We start from the raw sequence: 19,169 nt of genomic DNA, 5'->3' as shown, positions 1-19,169 counted from the left end.
CTGCCTGGAGCAGCCTTCCCCAACCTGGCACCCTCCGGATGTTTTAGACTTTAACTCCCACCATTCTTGACCATTAGCCATGCTGGCCAGGGCTTCTGGGAGTGGAAAACCAAAGCAACTGGAGACCTACCTTCTGCCCACCACTGGCATAGGGCACTTAATGTCATCCTTGTGCCCCCACTCAAGCCCCAAACGGGTTGAGTAAGAAAAAGGACCTGAAGAAAGGGTTAACCCAAAAGAGTTGTGAGCCAGTGGCAGCGTGGTCTATGCTCCCAAGTGCTCTCACACTGGAGGCTGAGTCAGGATGGGTTACAACGAGATGTGACTTCTGGGCACTGCTGAGTGACATCACATTCCTCTCTTGCTCACTCCGGCCAAGGTTGGAAGGCAGGCTGGCTGAGATCTACTTCCTTGAAGGACACATTATGCCCTTGAGATGATGGGGGGTAAGCCCACACATGTGCCACACACATACATATGTGTACATATGCATGCACGCACACATGCACACACATCAAGAAATTGATTAAAAGCCACAAAAGGCCCCTCCAACAAACAGCGATGCTATTGCAATTTTTCCATGTCAAAGCAGCCATGTCAGAAGCTGCAGATTTTTGTCCCTTTAGGTTTAGGACATAAGAACATTAGAACACATGAGCCTTGCTGGATCAGACCAAAGGCCTATCTAATCCAGCGCTCTATTCCCACAGTGGCCAACCAGGTGACTATAAGAAGCCCACAAAAGTAGGTCATCAGTGCAATATCACCTCCCTGTCATGTTTCCCAACAACTGATATTCAGAGACATGTTGACTCTGATCCTTGAGGTAGCATAGAGCCATCATGAATAGTGGCCATTGATAGCCACAAAGAGAAGGCAAAGAGAGCTGCAGAAGATGTTCCTTACCAGAGGGCAGTTCTCTGGCACCGAGCCAGTATATGGCTCTCCCAAGAACTGGGGGTCCAAGTCAGCCACATCAACAACCGTCACAGACAGATAGGCTGTGTTGTTCTGATAGACAAATGTATCACCCAGCAATCCTCCATTATCCTAGAGAACAGATAGATAGATACAAAGATAACTTGAACTTGCAGACATTCCCCTCTCTTTACCTACTCAATAAGAGTTCATTCTCCATAGAAGCACTGTGATGAATCCCTATATTGTGGTGTAGCTCAACAGCACCACCTAGACTGCCTGGGATTTTGCACTCCCACAGGGAAGCCTGAATTAGCACATATCCTGGGTTTGTTTCTGAATAAACATCCAGAAGTTAGGCTCTTTTTTACAATGCTGAATCTTTGGGATTGGTTAACTCTTTTGACATGTAAATTAAGAGTTGTTAGGGAGGTAGTTCTAGTCTATAAACAATTTTCTGATTGGCTGCCAAGACCTCTGATGGAAAAAATGGAGCTTATCACACCATTGGACAAAACAAAGTCTGTCTCTGCTATGGGGCTGGCTTTTCAGCTTCAGCTTCCCATAAATACTTAGGTGGCCCAAAAGTAGGTATACAGTTGTTTAGAACGTTGACAGAGGAAAATGAGATGAGAGTCGCTCTGACATTTGTGAACAGTCTGAAAAAGTCCACACGACGTGCATCTAAGCAGCTACCCATACCTAGAATGTCCTTATGTTTTGGGGGGGGCATAGTAAAGAATAAGGTTTTTGAGAGGAATCCTCGGACAGTGGATGAATTGAAAGAGTTCATCTCAGAAGCATTTACGGACATTGATGCAGACCGGAATTTGTGTTGTACTATGTGTCACAGTGTTCTGGACAGGTTCGAGGAATGTTGCAACGTTGATGGAATACATTTCGAGCACTTACGAGATTGAACAGTGTTAAACAAATGTAAATGTAATAAACAATGTAATAAAATGCAAATAAACTATACTGGATACCTACTTTTGGGCCACTCTGTATATGAGACCATCTCTCAGAACCACCTAAATTAAGAGTCCAAAAGTGCTCTCTTTCAGACTCTCTTCTCTACAATGAATTCTGTACATGGTTTGAAACCCATGACTTCGCTCAAGTAGGTAACATGTAACTAGCTAAGTTAGATTGTCTTTACTGATTTTATTTGGAATTCTGTGTATCATTGTCGCCTTCCCTTGTTCTCCCCTGCCCCGCAATAAACTTCTTTTTCCTATCTGAACATTTGGCTGCATTGTTTTAAAAAGGGATTTCTCACCAAAACCATGCACACCAGCAGGGCTGCATGGTTGCTAAGCTACCCCTTGTGTTCTTAGGATATTTCACAAGGTTGTGTTGTTCTGTATCTTCTAGGCTTTGGGCAAATAAATCCAAAGTGTCTTCTTTTGTATTTTATTTTCTAGAGCTGGGCTGAAGAGATGGTTCCTTGGTAATATGGCTAGAACCTCCTCATACAGCTTGACAGTCTAGAGCAGCCTTCCCCAACCCTCCAAATGTACTGGACTTCAGCTCCCATCATCCCCAGCCACCATAGTCATGTTGGCTGGGGATCATGGGAGTTGTAGTCCAACACATCTGAAAGGTGCTAGATTGGAGGAAGTTGGCCTCTAGTGTTCAGGCAAGGATCAGTGGGTGGTGGAACCCGTCAGTAATTCTTTTTGGGGGAACTCTTACTGAAAGAGGGTCCACCAGTATGGGAAAGTCCCTCCTCCCAATTCTGAAACAAGCACACATTGATTTGTCCCTAGAAAGCCCTGCTTTCACGCCTGCACATTGAAGTTAAAATGTCTGCCTTGTAGGCAACCTGTTTCTTTACACTTTTAAAAATGTTGCTGTTGTTAAATGCAAACACACGGATCCTCTAATGCACTTCAAATAAGAAACTAAAAGGCAGGGGCAAAATTGTTTTGATAAAAATAGATAATGATGTACAGGGGGCTACTTACAATGTAAGTCCCATTCCTCATTGCTCGAAAAGCTGGTTTGGTTCATCTAGTGCTCAAATTGTGGGGGAAATGGTAGGGAGGCCCTTGGGACACAAACCCCACCCCCTGGGTAACCCCATTAGTATTATTGGTGTTAATGACAATGGGAAGTGGGAAGTGATGCATCATCATCATCAATTTATGCATCACTTCCCACTGCAAAAAGCAATCTCAAAGCAACTGGCACGCACAAATACAGAAACCCGTAATTCATTTAACAGAAAAAACAAAATGAATATAAAGCATAATCAGTACAACACAAACGAATAAACGACACCCAAAAACATAATCCTACCCACGCAGCCTTTTCAAACAGTACCTAGGTGGGGGGCATCACAAAAGGAGAAGCGGAAAGAGCCCCCTGTGACTCCCTGTAATTGGAATGCTTCATTAATCAGTTCAGCTAGCCGTCACTGCACACAATCGCCCTGCCCGCAGTAGCTAGCTGTCTCTCTCTTCTTCTCATAAATGCCCGCAAAGGGGGGAAGTTTGCTTTCCCCTCCCTCCTTCCCAGTCTTTTCCTTCCCTGCTTCTCGTTGGCTGAGTCTCACCTTGGCTAGGATCTTGATTCGGTAGAAAGTGCTCTTGTTATTGTAACTGAGCGACCCATTCAACACCACAGTGCCATTGTACAAGATGTAGAAGAGCTGATGATTCTCCACATTGTTTGGGTTGACCTGTGGACAGTGTGCAAAGTATTTATTTATTTGTCTGTCTGTCTGTCTGTCTGTCTGTTTTATTTAAGGCACAGTCCTATGGTCCCTGGAGAACGTCCCAGGGACCATAGGATTTCTCCCCCGCCCCGCCCCGAGGCCGTAGATGCTCCCTCCCCTTCCTCCACCCCCTCATAGCCACTGTGGAAAGAACCAGGGTGCCTGCTTTCCAAGGTTGCAAATGTGGCCTCAGGTGACCTCATGCAGCTCAAGGGGAAGGGACAGGAGAGGTCGGTCTGTACAAAATCCTATGGACTCTTCAGCTCCGGCCCTGGCCGCAGCAGCGCAACCGCTCTAGAAGGCCTCTGAACCCGTCTAGAGGGAAAAATTTACGAGGGAGGACGCAGAGGCGAAAATCACCTCCAGGGCTCCTCTTGCCCTGCTGGCAGGAGCCCATCAGGGGACAGGATACTCAGAAACCTCCAAGATCAGTGGCTTCTCTCTAGCAGGCAGCAATCCTAAATGTCCCACCTTTCCTCCAAAAACTGGTGCTCAAGGTGGCAAACAATAAAATTCAGATTAAAAAATCAAACGTGAATTAAAACATAATATAAAAACAAATAAATTTGAGAAACACAATTAACAGCAATAAAAGAAATAAAACAGCATCCAAGCAATTAAAACACCCCTTCAGCAATGGACCAGCGTACATACCAAAGGCCTGCCTGAATAAAAAAATGCCTTTGTCTGATGGCGGAAGGACAACAGAGAAGAGGCCAACCAGCCTCCCTCAGCAGGTACTGCATAAACATGAGCAGTGACAGAACGCAAGGCTTTGCCTGGAACAAAACAAACACTCTCCCAAGGACTCCCCCAAGAACGATGTCATGGCAAAGAGGGCCTGTGGATGTTACAAGATTCGCTGATGGGGGCATTTTTATTTATTAGGTATATTTATACCTCACATATTTGACACAAAAAAGTCCCCACCAGAGCAGTTGTGTGAACTCTCAGCACAAAAAGACATGAGGAAGAAAAGTCAAATAGTGCTCCCCCATGATGGTAAAAGAATACCAAAAGAACTAAATAGACAACATCCTGCTGACTTTCAGTGGGACCAACCAAAATGTCGCAAAATAGGGAGCAAGCTTTTGAGCTCCAGAACTCTTAATCAGGCTGCATGTCACACAAAGCAGAGGGGGAGGGGGTAAGCTAGCTTAGTGTTGGAGCCAAAAAGCTGACATTGGTCACAGTCTTAATATGGAGCGTAGGAAGAGGTTCTGCATAATTTGACAGCTTGCTCCCTATTTTGTGACATTTTGGTTGGTCCTAATATAGGAACTGCCCTACTATGGATTTTGTTTTGTGTTTAAAATGGGCTATTATGGCTATCTTTGCTTTCTTGTGTGTGTGCCCTTTAATGATATCCCCAAATCTGCCACGTGAAAGGGGACGCCTGTCAGGATTCCCTTAGCCCCCACTTAGGCTTCAGTCTACAGCTTTTAATCCATTACTTCACAGGGTCATACAGATGCAAATTCTCAGAGACTTTCCATCTACAAAGGAATGCCTTTGGGGGATTCAAATGGAATTTACGAGAGTTGCCCGTATTTGAAGAGGGAGGCAGTCTCACTAGCCTAACTTAAGGGGGGGAGGTCCCTCTCTTGTTGTGAGGCCTCTAAGCGCAGCTTTTCACGCAAGGCCAGTCGGGTAGACCGTCTAAGTTCCGCCCCTGGCTTCTCTCTCTTTGCTCTGCACCTGTGCCTGGCATCTATTAAGTCAACCTCCTGTTCACTGCCTCTCACGGGGGGTGGGGGGGTGAGGAGGGGCCCTCAAGCTCAGCCATCTTTATGTTTGTAACCTGAGAAGCAGGCCTACTCATATCTGGACTAGCCTGGGAAAACACCTCCCCCATGTCTGATGGTTCTCCTTCAGAATCTGAACTGCTGTCCCACTCGCTGCACTCAGAAACACCCCTGACAATGCCTCACCCTGCTCAATAAGGGAGTCACCTTGCTTTCTTCGGAGTCCTTTAGCCAGGTGTTCTACTGTGGGCAGGTGTGATCTAAGACACCCTTCCTCAACAGGGCACCCTTCAGATGTGTTTGGACTAGAACTCCCATCATCCCCAGCCTGCATGCCCATCAGAAGGCTGCTCTAGGGGAACGCTGTGCAAGCTATTGAAAGTGCCAGACCTTGTCCCCAAAATAGGTTCAGCACCTTGGGTAGCTCCTTTAGAGTTCTGGCTGGTTCTGACTGAAACCCATAATGGATTCACACCCCCACCAAAATCGGAGCCACCAGCCTCCACTGATGGTTTGTATGTCTGGGGTCCCAGGCTCAGTCATCCGCATCTCTCATTTCAAGGAACTCAGGCAACCAAATGACTTCTGTCTGAGACCTTGGGGAGACACTCTTAACCTTCCCTAACCTGGTGCCCTCCAGATGTGTTAGATTACAACTCCCAGCGTGCTGGCTGGAGTGATGGGAGTTGTCATCCATCACATCTGGAGGGTGCCAGTTTGGGGAGGGCTGAGCTAGATGGTACTGGCATGCACACTGTGGAAAGCAGCCCCTTGTACCTTCATGCTTGTTGAACTATATTCAGTGCTCATGGACACCCCCCCGCCCCCCGCCTTGGCATTGCAGACACTCACTTCTTCAATCGAGTAGGAGACTCGCCCAGCATTCCCACTGTCCTCATCCACAGCCAAGACGGTGTAGATTGGGGAGCCAGTTGCTGTATTCTGAAACACAGAAGATGGGTCACACCAATGTGGAGGACTGGGGTGGAGAACACTGGTGCACAGACTTCAGCAGCTCCCCAATTCTCAGTTCGTCATCCTGACCAGAGAGGTCCCTCAGCCATTCACACAGTATAACTGGGAGGAGCAGGGTGGATACGAGATTTGCTGGAACTTTTTTCAGACTACTCACACAGGCATTAATACAGGTGGCAGACGCCATGGAGGGGCTTGAGCACCCTGATCGCGACTCAGAGAGGGATCAGCCGTAGGTGCTGGGGAAAGCTGACATCTTTGCCCCGTCCCTTCACTCCTTTGCTCTGGATGCACAGTGGTGCACTCAGGCCAGGGCTTTGGGGCAGATGTCCAGGGCCCCGTTTGACAGAATGATGGCAGCGGGGGGGGGGCGGGATTCAAAAGAGCTCGTGAAGGGGAGATTTAGCCCTTCCCTCCAGAGCTGCGATCCCAGTGAAAATCCTCCCCCCACCCTCAGGGTGGCAATTAGATATTTTTTGATAAGCTCCTGCTGTCATCAGTGGGAGCTTTCTTTCAAAGCATGATTATCCTATCGGTGAGGAGGTGGGATGGTATTTTCACTGGGATCATGGCTGGGGAGGGAAGAGATATATTACACCTTCCCAAGCACTGTGGACCCAATAAAAATTGAGTCCCCCTTGCTTTTAGTTTTAGATTTTTTAAATACATAGTAGGTGCTGCACAACACACATTTAACGTAACATGTAGTTCAGTCATAAAATTACCAAACTGCACCGCTGTGGACACACCCTGAGATTCCTGCAGATCATGAGTTAACAGTGTTCCAGCCTGGAAGTTCCTGGAAACACCCATCACCCTCTGCTGCTTACTTAAATGGGCAGCAGTCCTTTCTAATTTCCACTGGACAGAGATAACCCCTAAAAATGAAGTTTCCTTGATGTATTTCTTTGTTTCAACCATCAAAGTAATAACCATAGGGCAGCCTTCCCCTACCTGGTACCCTCAAAATGTCTTCATCTACAACTCCCAGCATTCTTGACTCTTGGCCATGCTGGCTGGGGCTGATGGGAGTTGAAGTCCAAAACATCTGGCGGGCACTGGATTGGGGGAGGCTGCCATAGGGCATGCTTTGATAGCAAGCAGTGGGGTTGCAGTTGTGTGGGTGACACTGGGCAAATTGGGCAGGAACGTGTTTCTCACAAGTAGCTTTCCATGTGGCACAGGGGCCGCACTCTGCTCTAAGGTCGCAGAGATGGCTGCCAATCCACTTGTAAAGGGCAGATTCCTTAACATTATAGCATGCATGGCTAGGATGTCTCTCTTACTTCTGTGGTTGACTTTCCACAACCAGGGATTGTGGCTCAGTGGTAGATCACATGCTTTGCATGCAGACGGTCCCAGGTTCAATCCCTGTGTCGCTAGGTAGGGCTGGAAAAACTCTTGCCTGAAACCCTGGACAGCCATTGCTGCCAGTCTGTGCTGACAATACTGGGCTAGATGAGCTAATGGTCTGACTTGGTGTAAAGCCGCTTCCTATGTTCCTATGGAGTGGAGTGGAGTGGACACATCATCACAAAGAAGAGAAGTCTATAGAATAACCCTGGATCAAGTGGGCACAGGTACCTCGGGGACATCTGTAAAATAGGGTTCATTCTGGAATATCGGCTTGTTGTCATTCCGGTCTTTTACAATGATGGTGAGTTTTTTTAAGACCTGTTGGGGAAAGAGAAGAGTTGGACACTCAGTGATGTAAGAGGCTAGACAGAGGGGCTTCAGCATCCCAGAGTTCCCAGGTGGAACTACAGGGATACGGTGACCAGATGCAAAGGAAGACAGGGCTCCTGTACCTTCAATAGTGGTATAGAAGAGCAAGTCCAGCAGGGACAGCTCATCATAGAGGGTTGGGGGGAAAGCTGCATCAGCAGAAATACCCTCTTCTACACAACTATTAAAAAGGTACAGGGTTAGGCACCTTGTCAGCCTTTGCACCTGGTTACCCAACACAGGGTTGTGCTGAGCCTTTCCTGAATTCATGATTGAGAGCCTTAGATCTCAGCAGCCATCAGTGGATTTAGTGCAGGGGTGGACAGCTTGTGGTCCTCCAGATGTTTTGGCCTACAACTCCCATCAGCCCTCACCATTGGCTATGCTGGCAAAGGCTGATGGGAGTTGTGGCCCTGCAGTTGTTTTGGCCTACAAGTTGCCCACCCCTGATTTAGTGAGAGTGTGATTTGGTCAACTGCTACTCCTAACCGCCTGAGAACTGGGATGGCTGCCAACCTACCCTGCTCCCACTCCACAGGCAGGCTCCCCAGATGGATCTCTACTCCATACATATCACCAGTGCGATCTCCCCCGCCACATGTTCCCTCACTTACTATTACATTCAAGTTGTCTGTCACTCCGGCATCAATAAGAATTATTTTTGTTCGCTGGAAGGAAAAAGCAAAACAAAGGCATTTTGATAAAGAGGCTTGCTGTGACAAAATCACAGTGCCTGCCATGTGGAGTCTATATTCATGTTGTTATGTGTTTGCTGTGTTAAATAGAACCCAGGTAAGTTAGAGTTAATTGTTTGGTAGAGAGTGAGTGATAGGTGGGAGGGGGGGGGTGTGCGCGCGCGCGCACGCGCGTGTGTGTGTCCGTGTGGAGACTGAGTTTATATAAGGCAGGAGCAGGCAGTTAGTTCGTTGGACAGATACAGGGATCAGGTTTGGAGATAGGGGAGAAAGGGCCTTAGGGTTTGATGAAGCTACATCTAGATGGTGGGGTTGTGGGAACAGGAGTTAGAAGGGGTAGAGTAGGCAGAGTAAGACCAAGAACTGAGTGATTAATTATAAGATATAGCATCTTATTATTCCGTGCAGGACACGGAATAATGGGCTCAAGTTACAGGAAGCCAGATTCCGGCTGAACATCAGGAAAAACTTCCTGACTGTAAGAGAGCAATACGACAATGGAACCAATTACCGGGGGAGGTGGTGGGTTCTCCCACACTGGAGGCCTTCAAGACGAGGCTGGACAGCCATTTGTCAGGGATGCTCTGACTTGGATTCCTGCATTGAGCAGGGGGTTGGACTCGATGGCCTTGTAGGCCCCTTCCAACCCTACTATTCTATCTATGATTCTATGAACTTTTCTATTAAATGAACTTTAATTGGTTTGTTTTTAAATTATAAAATCCCACGTCTTGTTCCTCTTTTTGCGCTGCCAATAGTGCTTGTATTTCCGGGGTACTTCGCCTGGTTGGGTAAAGGGAACCCATGAGGCATATTGGGTGCCTCTTTTACCTGATGAATTTAGGGGCTGAAGCTTGGGGGGCAGTGAGGTCTTACATCACACATCCCAACATCAACTGACCTACCAATGTACCTCTTCCCTAGGGTCAGATTAGTCTGGGATGCCTCTTTTTTTACAGGTCTGAAAGAGGCAGGAATTCTTAGCCATTAATTAGTCAATGCGTCACCTTCCCCTTAGTATACCTTATATTCTAGGTATATCAAGGCCAACAAATCCATTCCACCTTGTCACAGATCTAGAGATTGATCTATTTAAGCCAATATCCTTTTGGGCGGACTAAGTTCTGTGGTGGCTTTCTACAAAACACAGTAGATTCATAAGCTCTACTAACTCATGGTAGCTGCCACAACTTAAGAGATGCCCACCTATTTTCTTACCATCATGAGTGGTTACTGTTCCTTCTGTGGTTGCTTCTACAGTGATGAGGGAACATGCAAAGTCTTACACTCACAAGGCTGCCTCTGATGCTGTGGTACCATAAAAGAGATACCTAGCCCCCCTGGGAAGTACATCACCTGGGTAGCTCATGTGGGTGGAAGACTTCATGTGTTCCCTTATCAATGTGGGATGAATCACAGAGTGAACAGCAGCTACAATGGTAAGTAACTGTGTAAAGGGGATCTGATTATCTCCAGGTAGGTAAGGAAACTTGATTAATTCAATCAGAAGTGTACTTTGAAGTGATGTGGACAAATATGTAGTCCATCTACTTTCCTAAAGACTATTATTTAACTCAAGGGTGGGCAGAAGATGGACCTAGATCTACTGGTATATATCTAGGTGATTTGCAGGAGATTGGCAAGACTTTTGACTCCAAATTATTTAATGATAGCAGCAACAAAATGACTCCCCTCTGCTGGCCTAAATTATACTGCTGAAATGAAGAAAATTTGGGGTAACTGGGAATGGATTTTTGTGTGGCAAGACCATGAGCTGTGTTCACTTCTCAAAACATGTTCCTGGACTCAGAATTCTTTAGTTCTAAGTATATGTCTTGTGCTCCCGGTTCTAGGAAGTAGTTCCTGGGGTTCTAGTTTAAAAGCACACACACACACACGGATGTAAGTAATGCAGAACAAAGTTATATCAGTTTTGGTCAGAGTGTCTGAATAACCCATGGCAAAATGGATCATCTTAAAACCATGGAAAAGATTTAGTCAAGGAAAACAGAAGATAAGATTTTTTAAAGGCCTAGAAGAAAATAAAGATAAAATCATTATGGTTACTTAGACAGAAATAAACATTCCTATTGAGTTGGGAGAAGATTCCATTGGTTTCCAGAGTTCAAAGAAATGATCCAGGCATTTTAGCTAGGGGTAGTTAAGGGGGACAAAGCAACTCTCCCCATCTTGCAACCACTGAAAAATCTTAAACTGGCATCATACAAGGTTCTGCTGCTTCCCAAGATAAAACCATACTGTCCTTTGGAGGAGGAAATGTTCTATTTTCAGGTATAGCTAGTGATCTCATGAGGCAGGTGTTTTTAAGAACATTTCGAAAGCACTTTGGCTACATTTCAGTTTACAGCAAAGATTTAAATTTAACATGTACATGTGAGCCCAGCTGGCAGTCAGTAAGAAGCAAAATAGGTGAAATCCACAAGATATCTGCAGAGTCCTGTCTGCAAGGAAACGCCACACTGAACAGAATAATGATGAAAAGTGAGTGAAGACGTGTGAATGGCTCATTTATCCATTCCAAAGCAACAGTGACCTAGCCCCAAAGCAAAACATAACCATTAGTTCTTGCAGGTTTGATCTTACAGGAGAAAAAGTGGCTTGCATTCAGGAAACACGGCTGCACCTTGGCCTCAGAAACACCAAAGTTAATGTACTGAACAGCATATGTCCATTTCCTTTGCATTCTCTTGACATAATCTCCGTATTCCCCCAACATAATTACTCTAACATCAACTCTTCTGCCACCACCCTCATTTTTCTTCCTATCGCCTTTATCTCAATCCATTTCTCCTGCAGACAAAGCTCCAGGCCAGCCTTCCCCAACCTGGGCCCCTCCAGATGTTTTAGATTCCAGCCATGGTCAGGAATGCTGAGAATTGTTGTCCAAAACATCTAGAGGGCACCAGGCTGGGGAAGGCTGATCTCCAGGCCATCTATGTAATGTTCCATGTATGACCCAGGTCCTTTCCTTTTCTTCATGGGGGGCAGGGGAGGGCAGCTAAAGAGTGTCAGTGACAGTGGATAACCTTGTGGACACTTCACTTTATACACAGGGTCTGATCATATTAAACTCTAAGTTAGTAGTGATCCAGACTTATACCCTAGTCATGCAAGGATTGGGAGAACTTATTTTATTTATTTATTTATTTATTCATTCATTCATTCCATTCCATTTCATTTCATTTCTGTACTGCCCAATTGCCGACACTCCGTGATTGGGGATCTCCAATTTTCACCTCGAAGCTCAGTTTGCCTCGTTTCCTTTCCCAGTTGCAAGCTTTTCATTGCTGTGGTTCGAATTGGAAAAATGCACATTTGTTTTATAGTGCACACCCAAATGTGCACTTCCCCCATTGATTAGAATGTGCAAATGCACATTTTCTCCAAAATGGCCATTTTTAAAACTGCGCATTTTCTGAATGCAAATGCGAGCTTGGGAATACGCAAGCATTTCCTCCCAAAAGCGCTCATGTTTGTGTTCACATTTGGGGGTGTGAATGGGACAAACTCTGGTTGAAAATGAATCAAATGAAATTCTCTTACATCCCTATACATTTCTGCATCTTTTGGTCTTATAGGAAAACCCATACCTTCCTTATGTTAACTTCCTCTTCAGGAACTTTCACCCAACCAGAGCTGCTGAATGCTCTATAAAGGTAAAAAGGTAAACGTGTCCCCAACCAGTCGTGTCTGACTCTAGGGTGTGGTGCTCATCTCCATTTCTAAGCCGAAGAGCCAGTGCTGTCCGAAGATGCTTCCGTGGTCATGTGGCCGGCATGACTGAACACCGAGGTGCACGGAACGCTGTTACCTTTCCCGCCAAAGCTATACCTGTTTATCTACTTGCAATTTCTTGCTTTCAAACTGCTAGGTTGGCAGGAGCTGGGACTGAAGACGGGAGCTCACTCCGTCACGCGGCACTCGGGTCTCGAACTGCTGTCCTGCCGACCTTCCGGTCTGCAGTTCGGCGTCTTAACCACTAAGCCACCGCGGCCCCTGAATGCTCTATACTAGCATTCATATAGAGGATGGGAGAGGAGAGAGAACTCTTGGGACATACCCATATTAGAAAAAGGAGCTGGAGTTTTGACACATCATGCAAATCATTGACACCAATCCAAATCTTGACAGAAGCTAATTTATAATACAGTCAAATAGAAAGAAAATGTTTACTGGCTTCCCCCTGTTAAATTCCTTCATTCTCTTGGTCATCCTTACCTCATAATCCACTCTTTGCTTCAGTGTCACATTGCCTGATTGAGGGTTCACTGAGAAGTAGAAGCTGTTTTCACCCTCTAGGCTATAGGTCAGCTTATCCTTGTCATCATCCACAGCCACCAGCTGAAAAACCCGGGCTCCTGCAAAGAGAAATGGGGGCCAGACTTTACGACAGAGCCACCTCTTTTCCCTGAGACAGCCTTGACAGGAGAACCAGTCCTGAAAGGTCCTCAGGTTCCTTAATCCCTCTTCCCATCTTCACCCATCCCTTGGTTTGGGTATGGGTAGCAAACAGAGGATTTATGGATTTGTGTGTATCTTCCCATCTGAGTTTAGGAGTGGGCAAGAAGAAGGCAAATTCAGGGACTAGCCTTTCCAACCTGATGCCTTCCATACCTGTTGGATTACAGCTTCCATTATCCCAGCCAGCACCTCTTCTCCTGCACACCTGGAGGGCACCAGGTTGGGAAAGGCGGTTGGGAAAGATGGTGCAAGAATAGTGCTAGAATCTAGCACCATTCTCACAAATGAAGAGCTGGCCTATTAATTCTAGTATTTGGGATAGTTATTTATTTACAGACTGTTTATGCTATGGATCTATACATTCAAACCTATACCAAAATGTGGTTTTAATGTTCTATATATTTTAAATTGTTTTATTGTGTGTTGTTTGGTTTTAATTTTTGTGAACCGCCCAGAGAGCTTCGGCTATTGGGCGGTATAGAAATGACATAAATAAATAAATAAATAAATAAACTATTTATTCTGTTTATGAGATTTAGGGGGCAATCCTATATGGATAGTCGGCAGCCTCTGAAATTGGAGGGTGCCGACTATCCTATGCAGGGTGGCTGGAGCACAGAGCGGATCCTCTCCTCTGTGCTCCAGCTGCTCTGCATTTTTGCCTAGATGGGTGATTTAATCTGTCTAGCCACAGCTTCGGGGAGGGGGAGGGAAGGAGCCTGGACACCCAACAGAAAGCTGCAGAAAGCAGCTTCCATGGTCTCTTCCCCTCCTCACTCTCAGGACTGCCCCCTTTTCCCCATTTCTGAGCACAGAGATGAAGCTGGTACAGAGAGAACCACACTGGCTATGAAGGGGTGGGGAGCGCAGTTCCTGGAACCTAGGTAGGAGCCCTGGCTCTGACCTCAGTTCCCAGAAACCGAACAATCCTATGGTCCTCTAGACAGTGTCTACTGGCCATAGGATTGCTCCCTTATTCAATTGATGTGATTTAAGATTGTTATGCTATTTTCACATACTACTTGTGTTGTTGTTGTTCAGTCGTTCAGTCGTGTCCGACTCTTCGTGACCCCATGGACCATAGCACGCCAGGCCTTCCTGTCCTGTGCTCTCTCCCGGAGCGTGCTCAAGTTCATATTCATTGCATCCGTGATGCTATCTAGCCATCTCATCCTCTGCCGTCCCCTTCTCCTTTGGCCTTCAGTCTTTCCCAGCATCAGGGTCTTTTCCAGGGAGTTTTCTCTTCGCATTAGGTGGCCAAAATATCGGAGCTTCAGCTTCATTATCTGTCCTTCCAATGAGCACTCAGGGTTGATTTCCTTTAGGATGGACTGATTTGACCTCCTTGCAGTCCAGGGGACTCGTAAGAGTCTTCTCCAGCACCACAGTTCGAAAGCATCAATTCTTCGGCGCTCAGCCTTCCTTATAGTCCAGCTCTCACAGCCATACATTACTACTGGGAAAACCATAGCTTTGATTAGACGGACTTTTGTCGGCAAGGTGATGTCTCTGCTTCTTACTATGCTGTCTAGGTTTGCCATAGCTTTCCTCCCAAGGAGCAAGCGTCTTTTAATTTCATGGCTACAGTCACCGTCTGCGGTGATCTTGGAGCCCAAGAAAGTAAAATCTGTCACTGCTTCCATTTCTTCCCCTTCCATATGCCAGGAAGTGATGGGGCCAGATGCCATGATCTTCGTTTTTTTAATGTTGAGTTTCAAACCAGCTTTTGCACTCTCCTCTTTCACCCTCAACAAGAGGCTCTTGAGATCCTCTTCGCTTTCTGCCATTAGGGTGGTATCGTCTGCATATCGGAGGTTGTTGATAATTCTCCCGGCAATCTTAATTCCGACCTCTGATTCATCCAACCCGGCATTTCTCATGATGTACTCTGCATATAAGTTAAATAAGCAGGGTGACAATATGCAGCCTTGTTGTACTCCTTTCCCAATTTTGAACCAATCGGTTGTTCCATGTCTGGTTCTGACTGTTGCTTCTTGACCCTCGTACAGGTTTCTCAGGAGACAGGTAAGGTGGTCTGGTACTCCCATCACTTTAAGAATTTGCCACAGTTTGTTGTGATCCACACAATCAAAGGCTTTAGCGTAGTCAATGAAGCAGAAATAGACGTTTTTTGGGAATTCTCTTGCTTTCTCCATGATCCAGCAAATGTTGGCGATTTGATCTCTAGTTCCTCTGCCTCTTCTAAACCCAGCTTGTACTTCCGGTAGTTCTCGGTTCGCATACTGCTGAAGCCTAGCTTGTAGGATTTTGAGCATCACCTTGCTGGCATGTGAAATGAGCGCAATGGTGCGGTAGTTTGAACACTCTTTGGCGTTGCCCTTCTTTGGAATTGGAATGTAAACTGACCTTTTCCAGTCTTGTGGCCACTGTTGAGTGTTCCAGATTTGTTGGCATATTGAATGCAGCACTTTAACAGCATCATCTTTTAGGATTTTAAATAGCTCGGCTGGAATACTGTCATCTCCGCTAGCTTTGTTGTTACTAATGCTTCCTAAGGCCCACTTGACTTCACTCTCTAGGATGTCCGGCTCAAGTTCAGTGACCGCACTATCATGGCTATCAGGGACATTCAGATCTTTCCTGTATAGTTCTTCTGTGTATTCTTGCCACCTCTTCTTAATCTCATCTGCTTCTGTTAGGTCCCTGCCTTCTTTGTCCTTGATCATGCCCGTCTTTGCACAAAACGTTCCCTTGAGATCTCCAATTTTCTTGAAGAGATCTCTAGTCTTTCCCATTCTGTTGTTTTCTTCGATTTCTTTGCATTGTTCATTTAAGAAGGCCTTCTTGTCTCTCCTTGCTATTCTCTGGAACTCTGCATTCAGTTGGGTATATCTTCCCCTTTCTCCCTTGCTTTTCGCTTCCCTTCTTTCCTCAGCTACTTGTAAAGCCTCATCAGACAGCCACTTTGCTTTCTTGCATTTCTTTTTCTTTGGGATGGATTTCGTTGCTGCCTCCTGAACAATGTTACGGACCTCCGTCCATAGTTCCTCAGGCACTCTGTCTATCAGGTCTAATCCCTGAAATCTATTCCTCACCTCCACTGTATATTCATCAGGGATATGATTTAGGTCATACCTGAATGGTTTAGTGGTTTTCCCAACGTTCTTCAATTTAAGCCGAAATTTTGCAAGAAGCAGCTCATGATCTGAGCCACAGTCAGCTCCAGGTCTTGTTTTGACTGACTGTATGGAGCTTCTCCATCTTTGGCTGCAAAGGACATAATCAATCTGATTTCGATATTGACCATCTGGTGACGTCCATGTGTAGAGTCGTCTCTTGTGCTGTTGGAAAAGAGCGTTTGCTATGATCACCGTGTTCTCTTGGCAAAACTCTATTAGCTTTTGTCCTGCTTCATTTTGTACACCAAGGCCATGCCTGCCTGTTATCCCGGTGATTTCTTGACTTCCTATTTTAGCATTCCAATCCCCTATGATGAAGAGGACATCTTTTTTTGGTGTTAGTTCTAGAAGGTGTTGTAGGTCTTCATAGAACCGATCAACCTCAGCTTCTTCGGCCTCAGTGGTTGGGGCATAGACTTGAATTACTGTGATGTTGAATGGTTTGCCTTGGATTCGTACTGAGATCATTCTATCATTTTTAAGATTGTACCCCAGTACTGCTTTTCCCACCCTTTTGTTGACTATGAGTGCTACTCCATTTCTTCTAAGGGATTCTTGCCCACAATAGTAGATATGATGGTCACCTGAATTAAATTCGCCCATGCCTGTCCATTTTAGTTCGCTGATTCCCAAGATGTCGATGTTCAATCTTGCCATCTCATGTTTGACCACCTCCAGCTTACCTTGATTCATTGATCTGACATTCCAGGTTCCTAAACAATATTGTTCTTTACAGCATCGGATTTTCTTTTCACCACCAGACACATCCACAACTGAGTGTCCTTTCGGGTTTGGCCCAGCCGCTTCACTCTTTCTGGCGCTACTTGGAAATACCCTCTGCTCTTCCCCAGTAGCATATTGGACACCTTCCGACCTGAGGGGCTCATCTTCCGGCGTCATCTCTTTTAGCCTTGTGATACGTTCCATGGGGTTTTCTTGGCAAGAATACTGGAGTGGGTTGCCATTTCCTTCTCCAGTGGACCACATTTTGTCAGAACTCTCTGCCATGACCTGTCCGTCTTGGGTGGCCCTGCACGGCATAGCTTATGGCTTCACTGAGTTACGCAAGCCCCTTCGCCACAACAAGGCAGTGATCCATGAAGGGGAATAGTATTAATAACCAGTCACTACTTGTGACTGGTTATTAATACTATTTATGCTATTATGTTTTATGCATTCCATTTATTGTTGTTGTTGTTCAGTCGTTCAGTCGTGTCCGACTCTTCGTGACCCCATGGACCACAGCATGCCAGGCCTTCCTGTCCTGCGCTCTCTCCCGGAGCATGCCCAAGTTCATATTCATTGCATCCGTGATGCTATCTAGCCATCTCATCCTCTTCCATTTATACCATCTTAATAATGTTTGTATCATATATACTATTTCTACTAATGACCTATATTGGCTGTGATAATGACATTATATGCTATTAGTTTTATGAAATGTATTCGGACTAAGTTCAGTAGTTATGATACCACATTGTTTCGGGTGATGTGATTATGTGCTTGCTAACATGGATTTGGGCATGTGTTTTTCGTTTATGGTATATGATTTGAGCATTAAAAACATGCCGAATGAAATGTTGGCCTTCAGTTTTGGCATCTCCTTCACTCACCTACAGGTGTGTCCTCTGGCAAGGGAAAGGTGCTGTTCATGTCAAATCGTGGTGCTGTGTTCCCGGATGCTGCAAGGAAAACAGTTGGCTGCGGTTATATTTCTCCATGGAGCCACAGGCAATCCCCCAGTCTTCCAATTCTTCCCTTATTCCCATCCCAGCTTCTGCAGGGTATCTCCTGCCATTGCCACTGACTTTTCCGTGGCTACAGAGCAGCCACGGCAGGGCCCCACTGGGGCTGGTGGGGCAGCGGGCAGGGCAGTTGCTCGGTGTTCTACTGAGATTGCCAAAGGAGGACAGGAGAAGGCCATGTGTGGCACTCTGCAGCTGCACACGGTGCACTGGAGCAAATGCCTCTGGTTGTGAGGGGCTCTCTCTGCCACGTGGGTGGGGGAGCTGCTGCCCCATTTCCCCCCAATATAGAGCCACAAACAGAGCAGCGAACAGTTTGTGGTTTCCAGTGAACGGAGGGCAGCATGCTAGCTTAGGGGGTGCAGGGCAGGCTGCGTGGCACACACAGCTCTGTCCGTTCCCTGACCCTCAGCATCTGCCGCCTGAAATGGCTGCCTCAACCTGTCTAATGGTAGGGCAGTCCTGATGTATAGTTCCACTGAGTAGTCCCATACACACACTGCTAAAGAGAGGGGACACTCGTACCATCCCAGACTTCTACAGCCCAGTGCTATGAGTTTATGCTCAGATGTGGGTCTTAGTCCACAAGATTACAGCCTCAGCCTTCTGGGCCACACAACGCCAGGCTTGGGGCGTGTACCATCAGGCACAAGGCCGTACAGTCTCAACACAGGTGGCAGGTGAGCCTCCACCATGGGAAATCTTACCTACTGCCAGGAATATGGAGAGAAGTGTCCATGTGGGCCAAACCATCCTGCTAGGGCAAAGAGACCTGTGGATGTAGCGTAAGGAAGAAAGGTCACTATGTCTGTAAGGCAGGGATGGTCAGGCTCTGGCCTCGGGGCCAAGTGCAACCTTCCTGGGGTTCCAATCCAGCCCTCTGGAGTTCCCCAGACGACCACACCCCCTTCCCTGGCCCCACCCCTTTCTCTCAACCACCAATTGTTTAGCAGTTTCCTGGATTTTGTGTGTGTTTTTCCCCATTCTAAATGGTTGAAATGCCTCTCATGAGGCGGAGTTACTGA

The 19,169-nt window shown here is 46.4% G+C and overlaps 1 protein-coding gene across 1 annotated transcript in view; it reads right to left on the bottom strand.

The window, feature by feature from the left end:
• CDHR2 (cadherin related family member 2) overlaps positions 1 to 18,897 on the bottom strand; it is a 52,087-nt gene extending 33,190 nt beyond the window's left edge. Inside the window, exons 1-8 of the mRNA XM_084839338.1 lie at positions 18,852 to 18,897; positions 18,013 to 18,081; positions 13,017 to 13,156; positions 8,697 to 8,750; positions 7,942 to 8,031; positions 6,235 to 6,324; positions 3,476 to 3,601; positions 907 to 1,050 (exon numbers count right to left, since the gene is read on the bottom strand). Of these exons, the coding sequence (XP_084695464.1) occupies positions 907 to 1,050; positions 3,476 to 3,601; positions 6,235 to 6,324; positions 7,942 to 8,031; positions 8,697 to 8,750; positions 13,017 to 13,156; positions 18,013 to 18,081; positions 18,852 to 18,897 (759 nt within the window). The remainder of the gene's footprint in view (positions 1 to 906; positions 1,051 to 3,475; positions 3,602 to 6,234; positions 6,325 to 7,941; positions 8,032 to 8,696; positions 8,751 to 13,016; positions 13,157 to 18,012; positions 18,082 to 18,851) is intronic.
• Positions 18,898 to 19,169: the final 272 nt, after the last annotated feature.

Source organism: Heloderma suspectum, chromosome 2, assembly GCF_057233095.1.
Source record: "Heloderma suspectum isolate Gila_16-S chromosome 2, 16-S_ref, whole genome shotgun sequence".
Taxonomy (NCBI): Eukaryota; Metazoa; Chordata; class Lepidosauria; order Squamata; family Helodermatidae; genus Heloderma; species Heloderma suspectum.
Note: the sequence above shows the minus strand (reverse complement) of the source record. Positions and strands in the feature narration are given on the sequence as shown.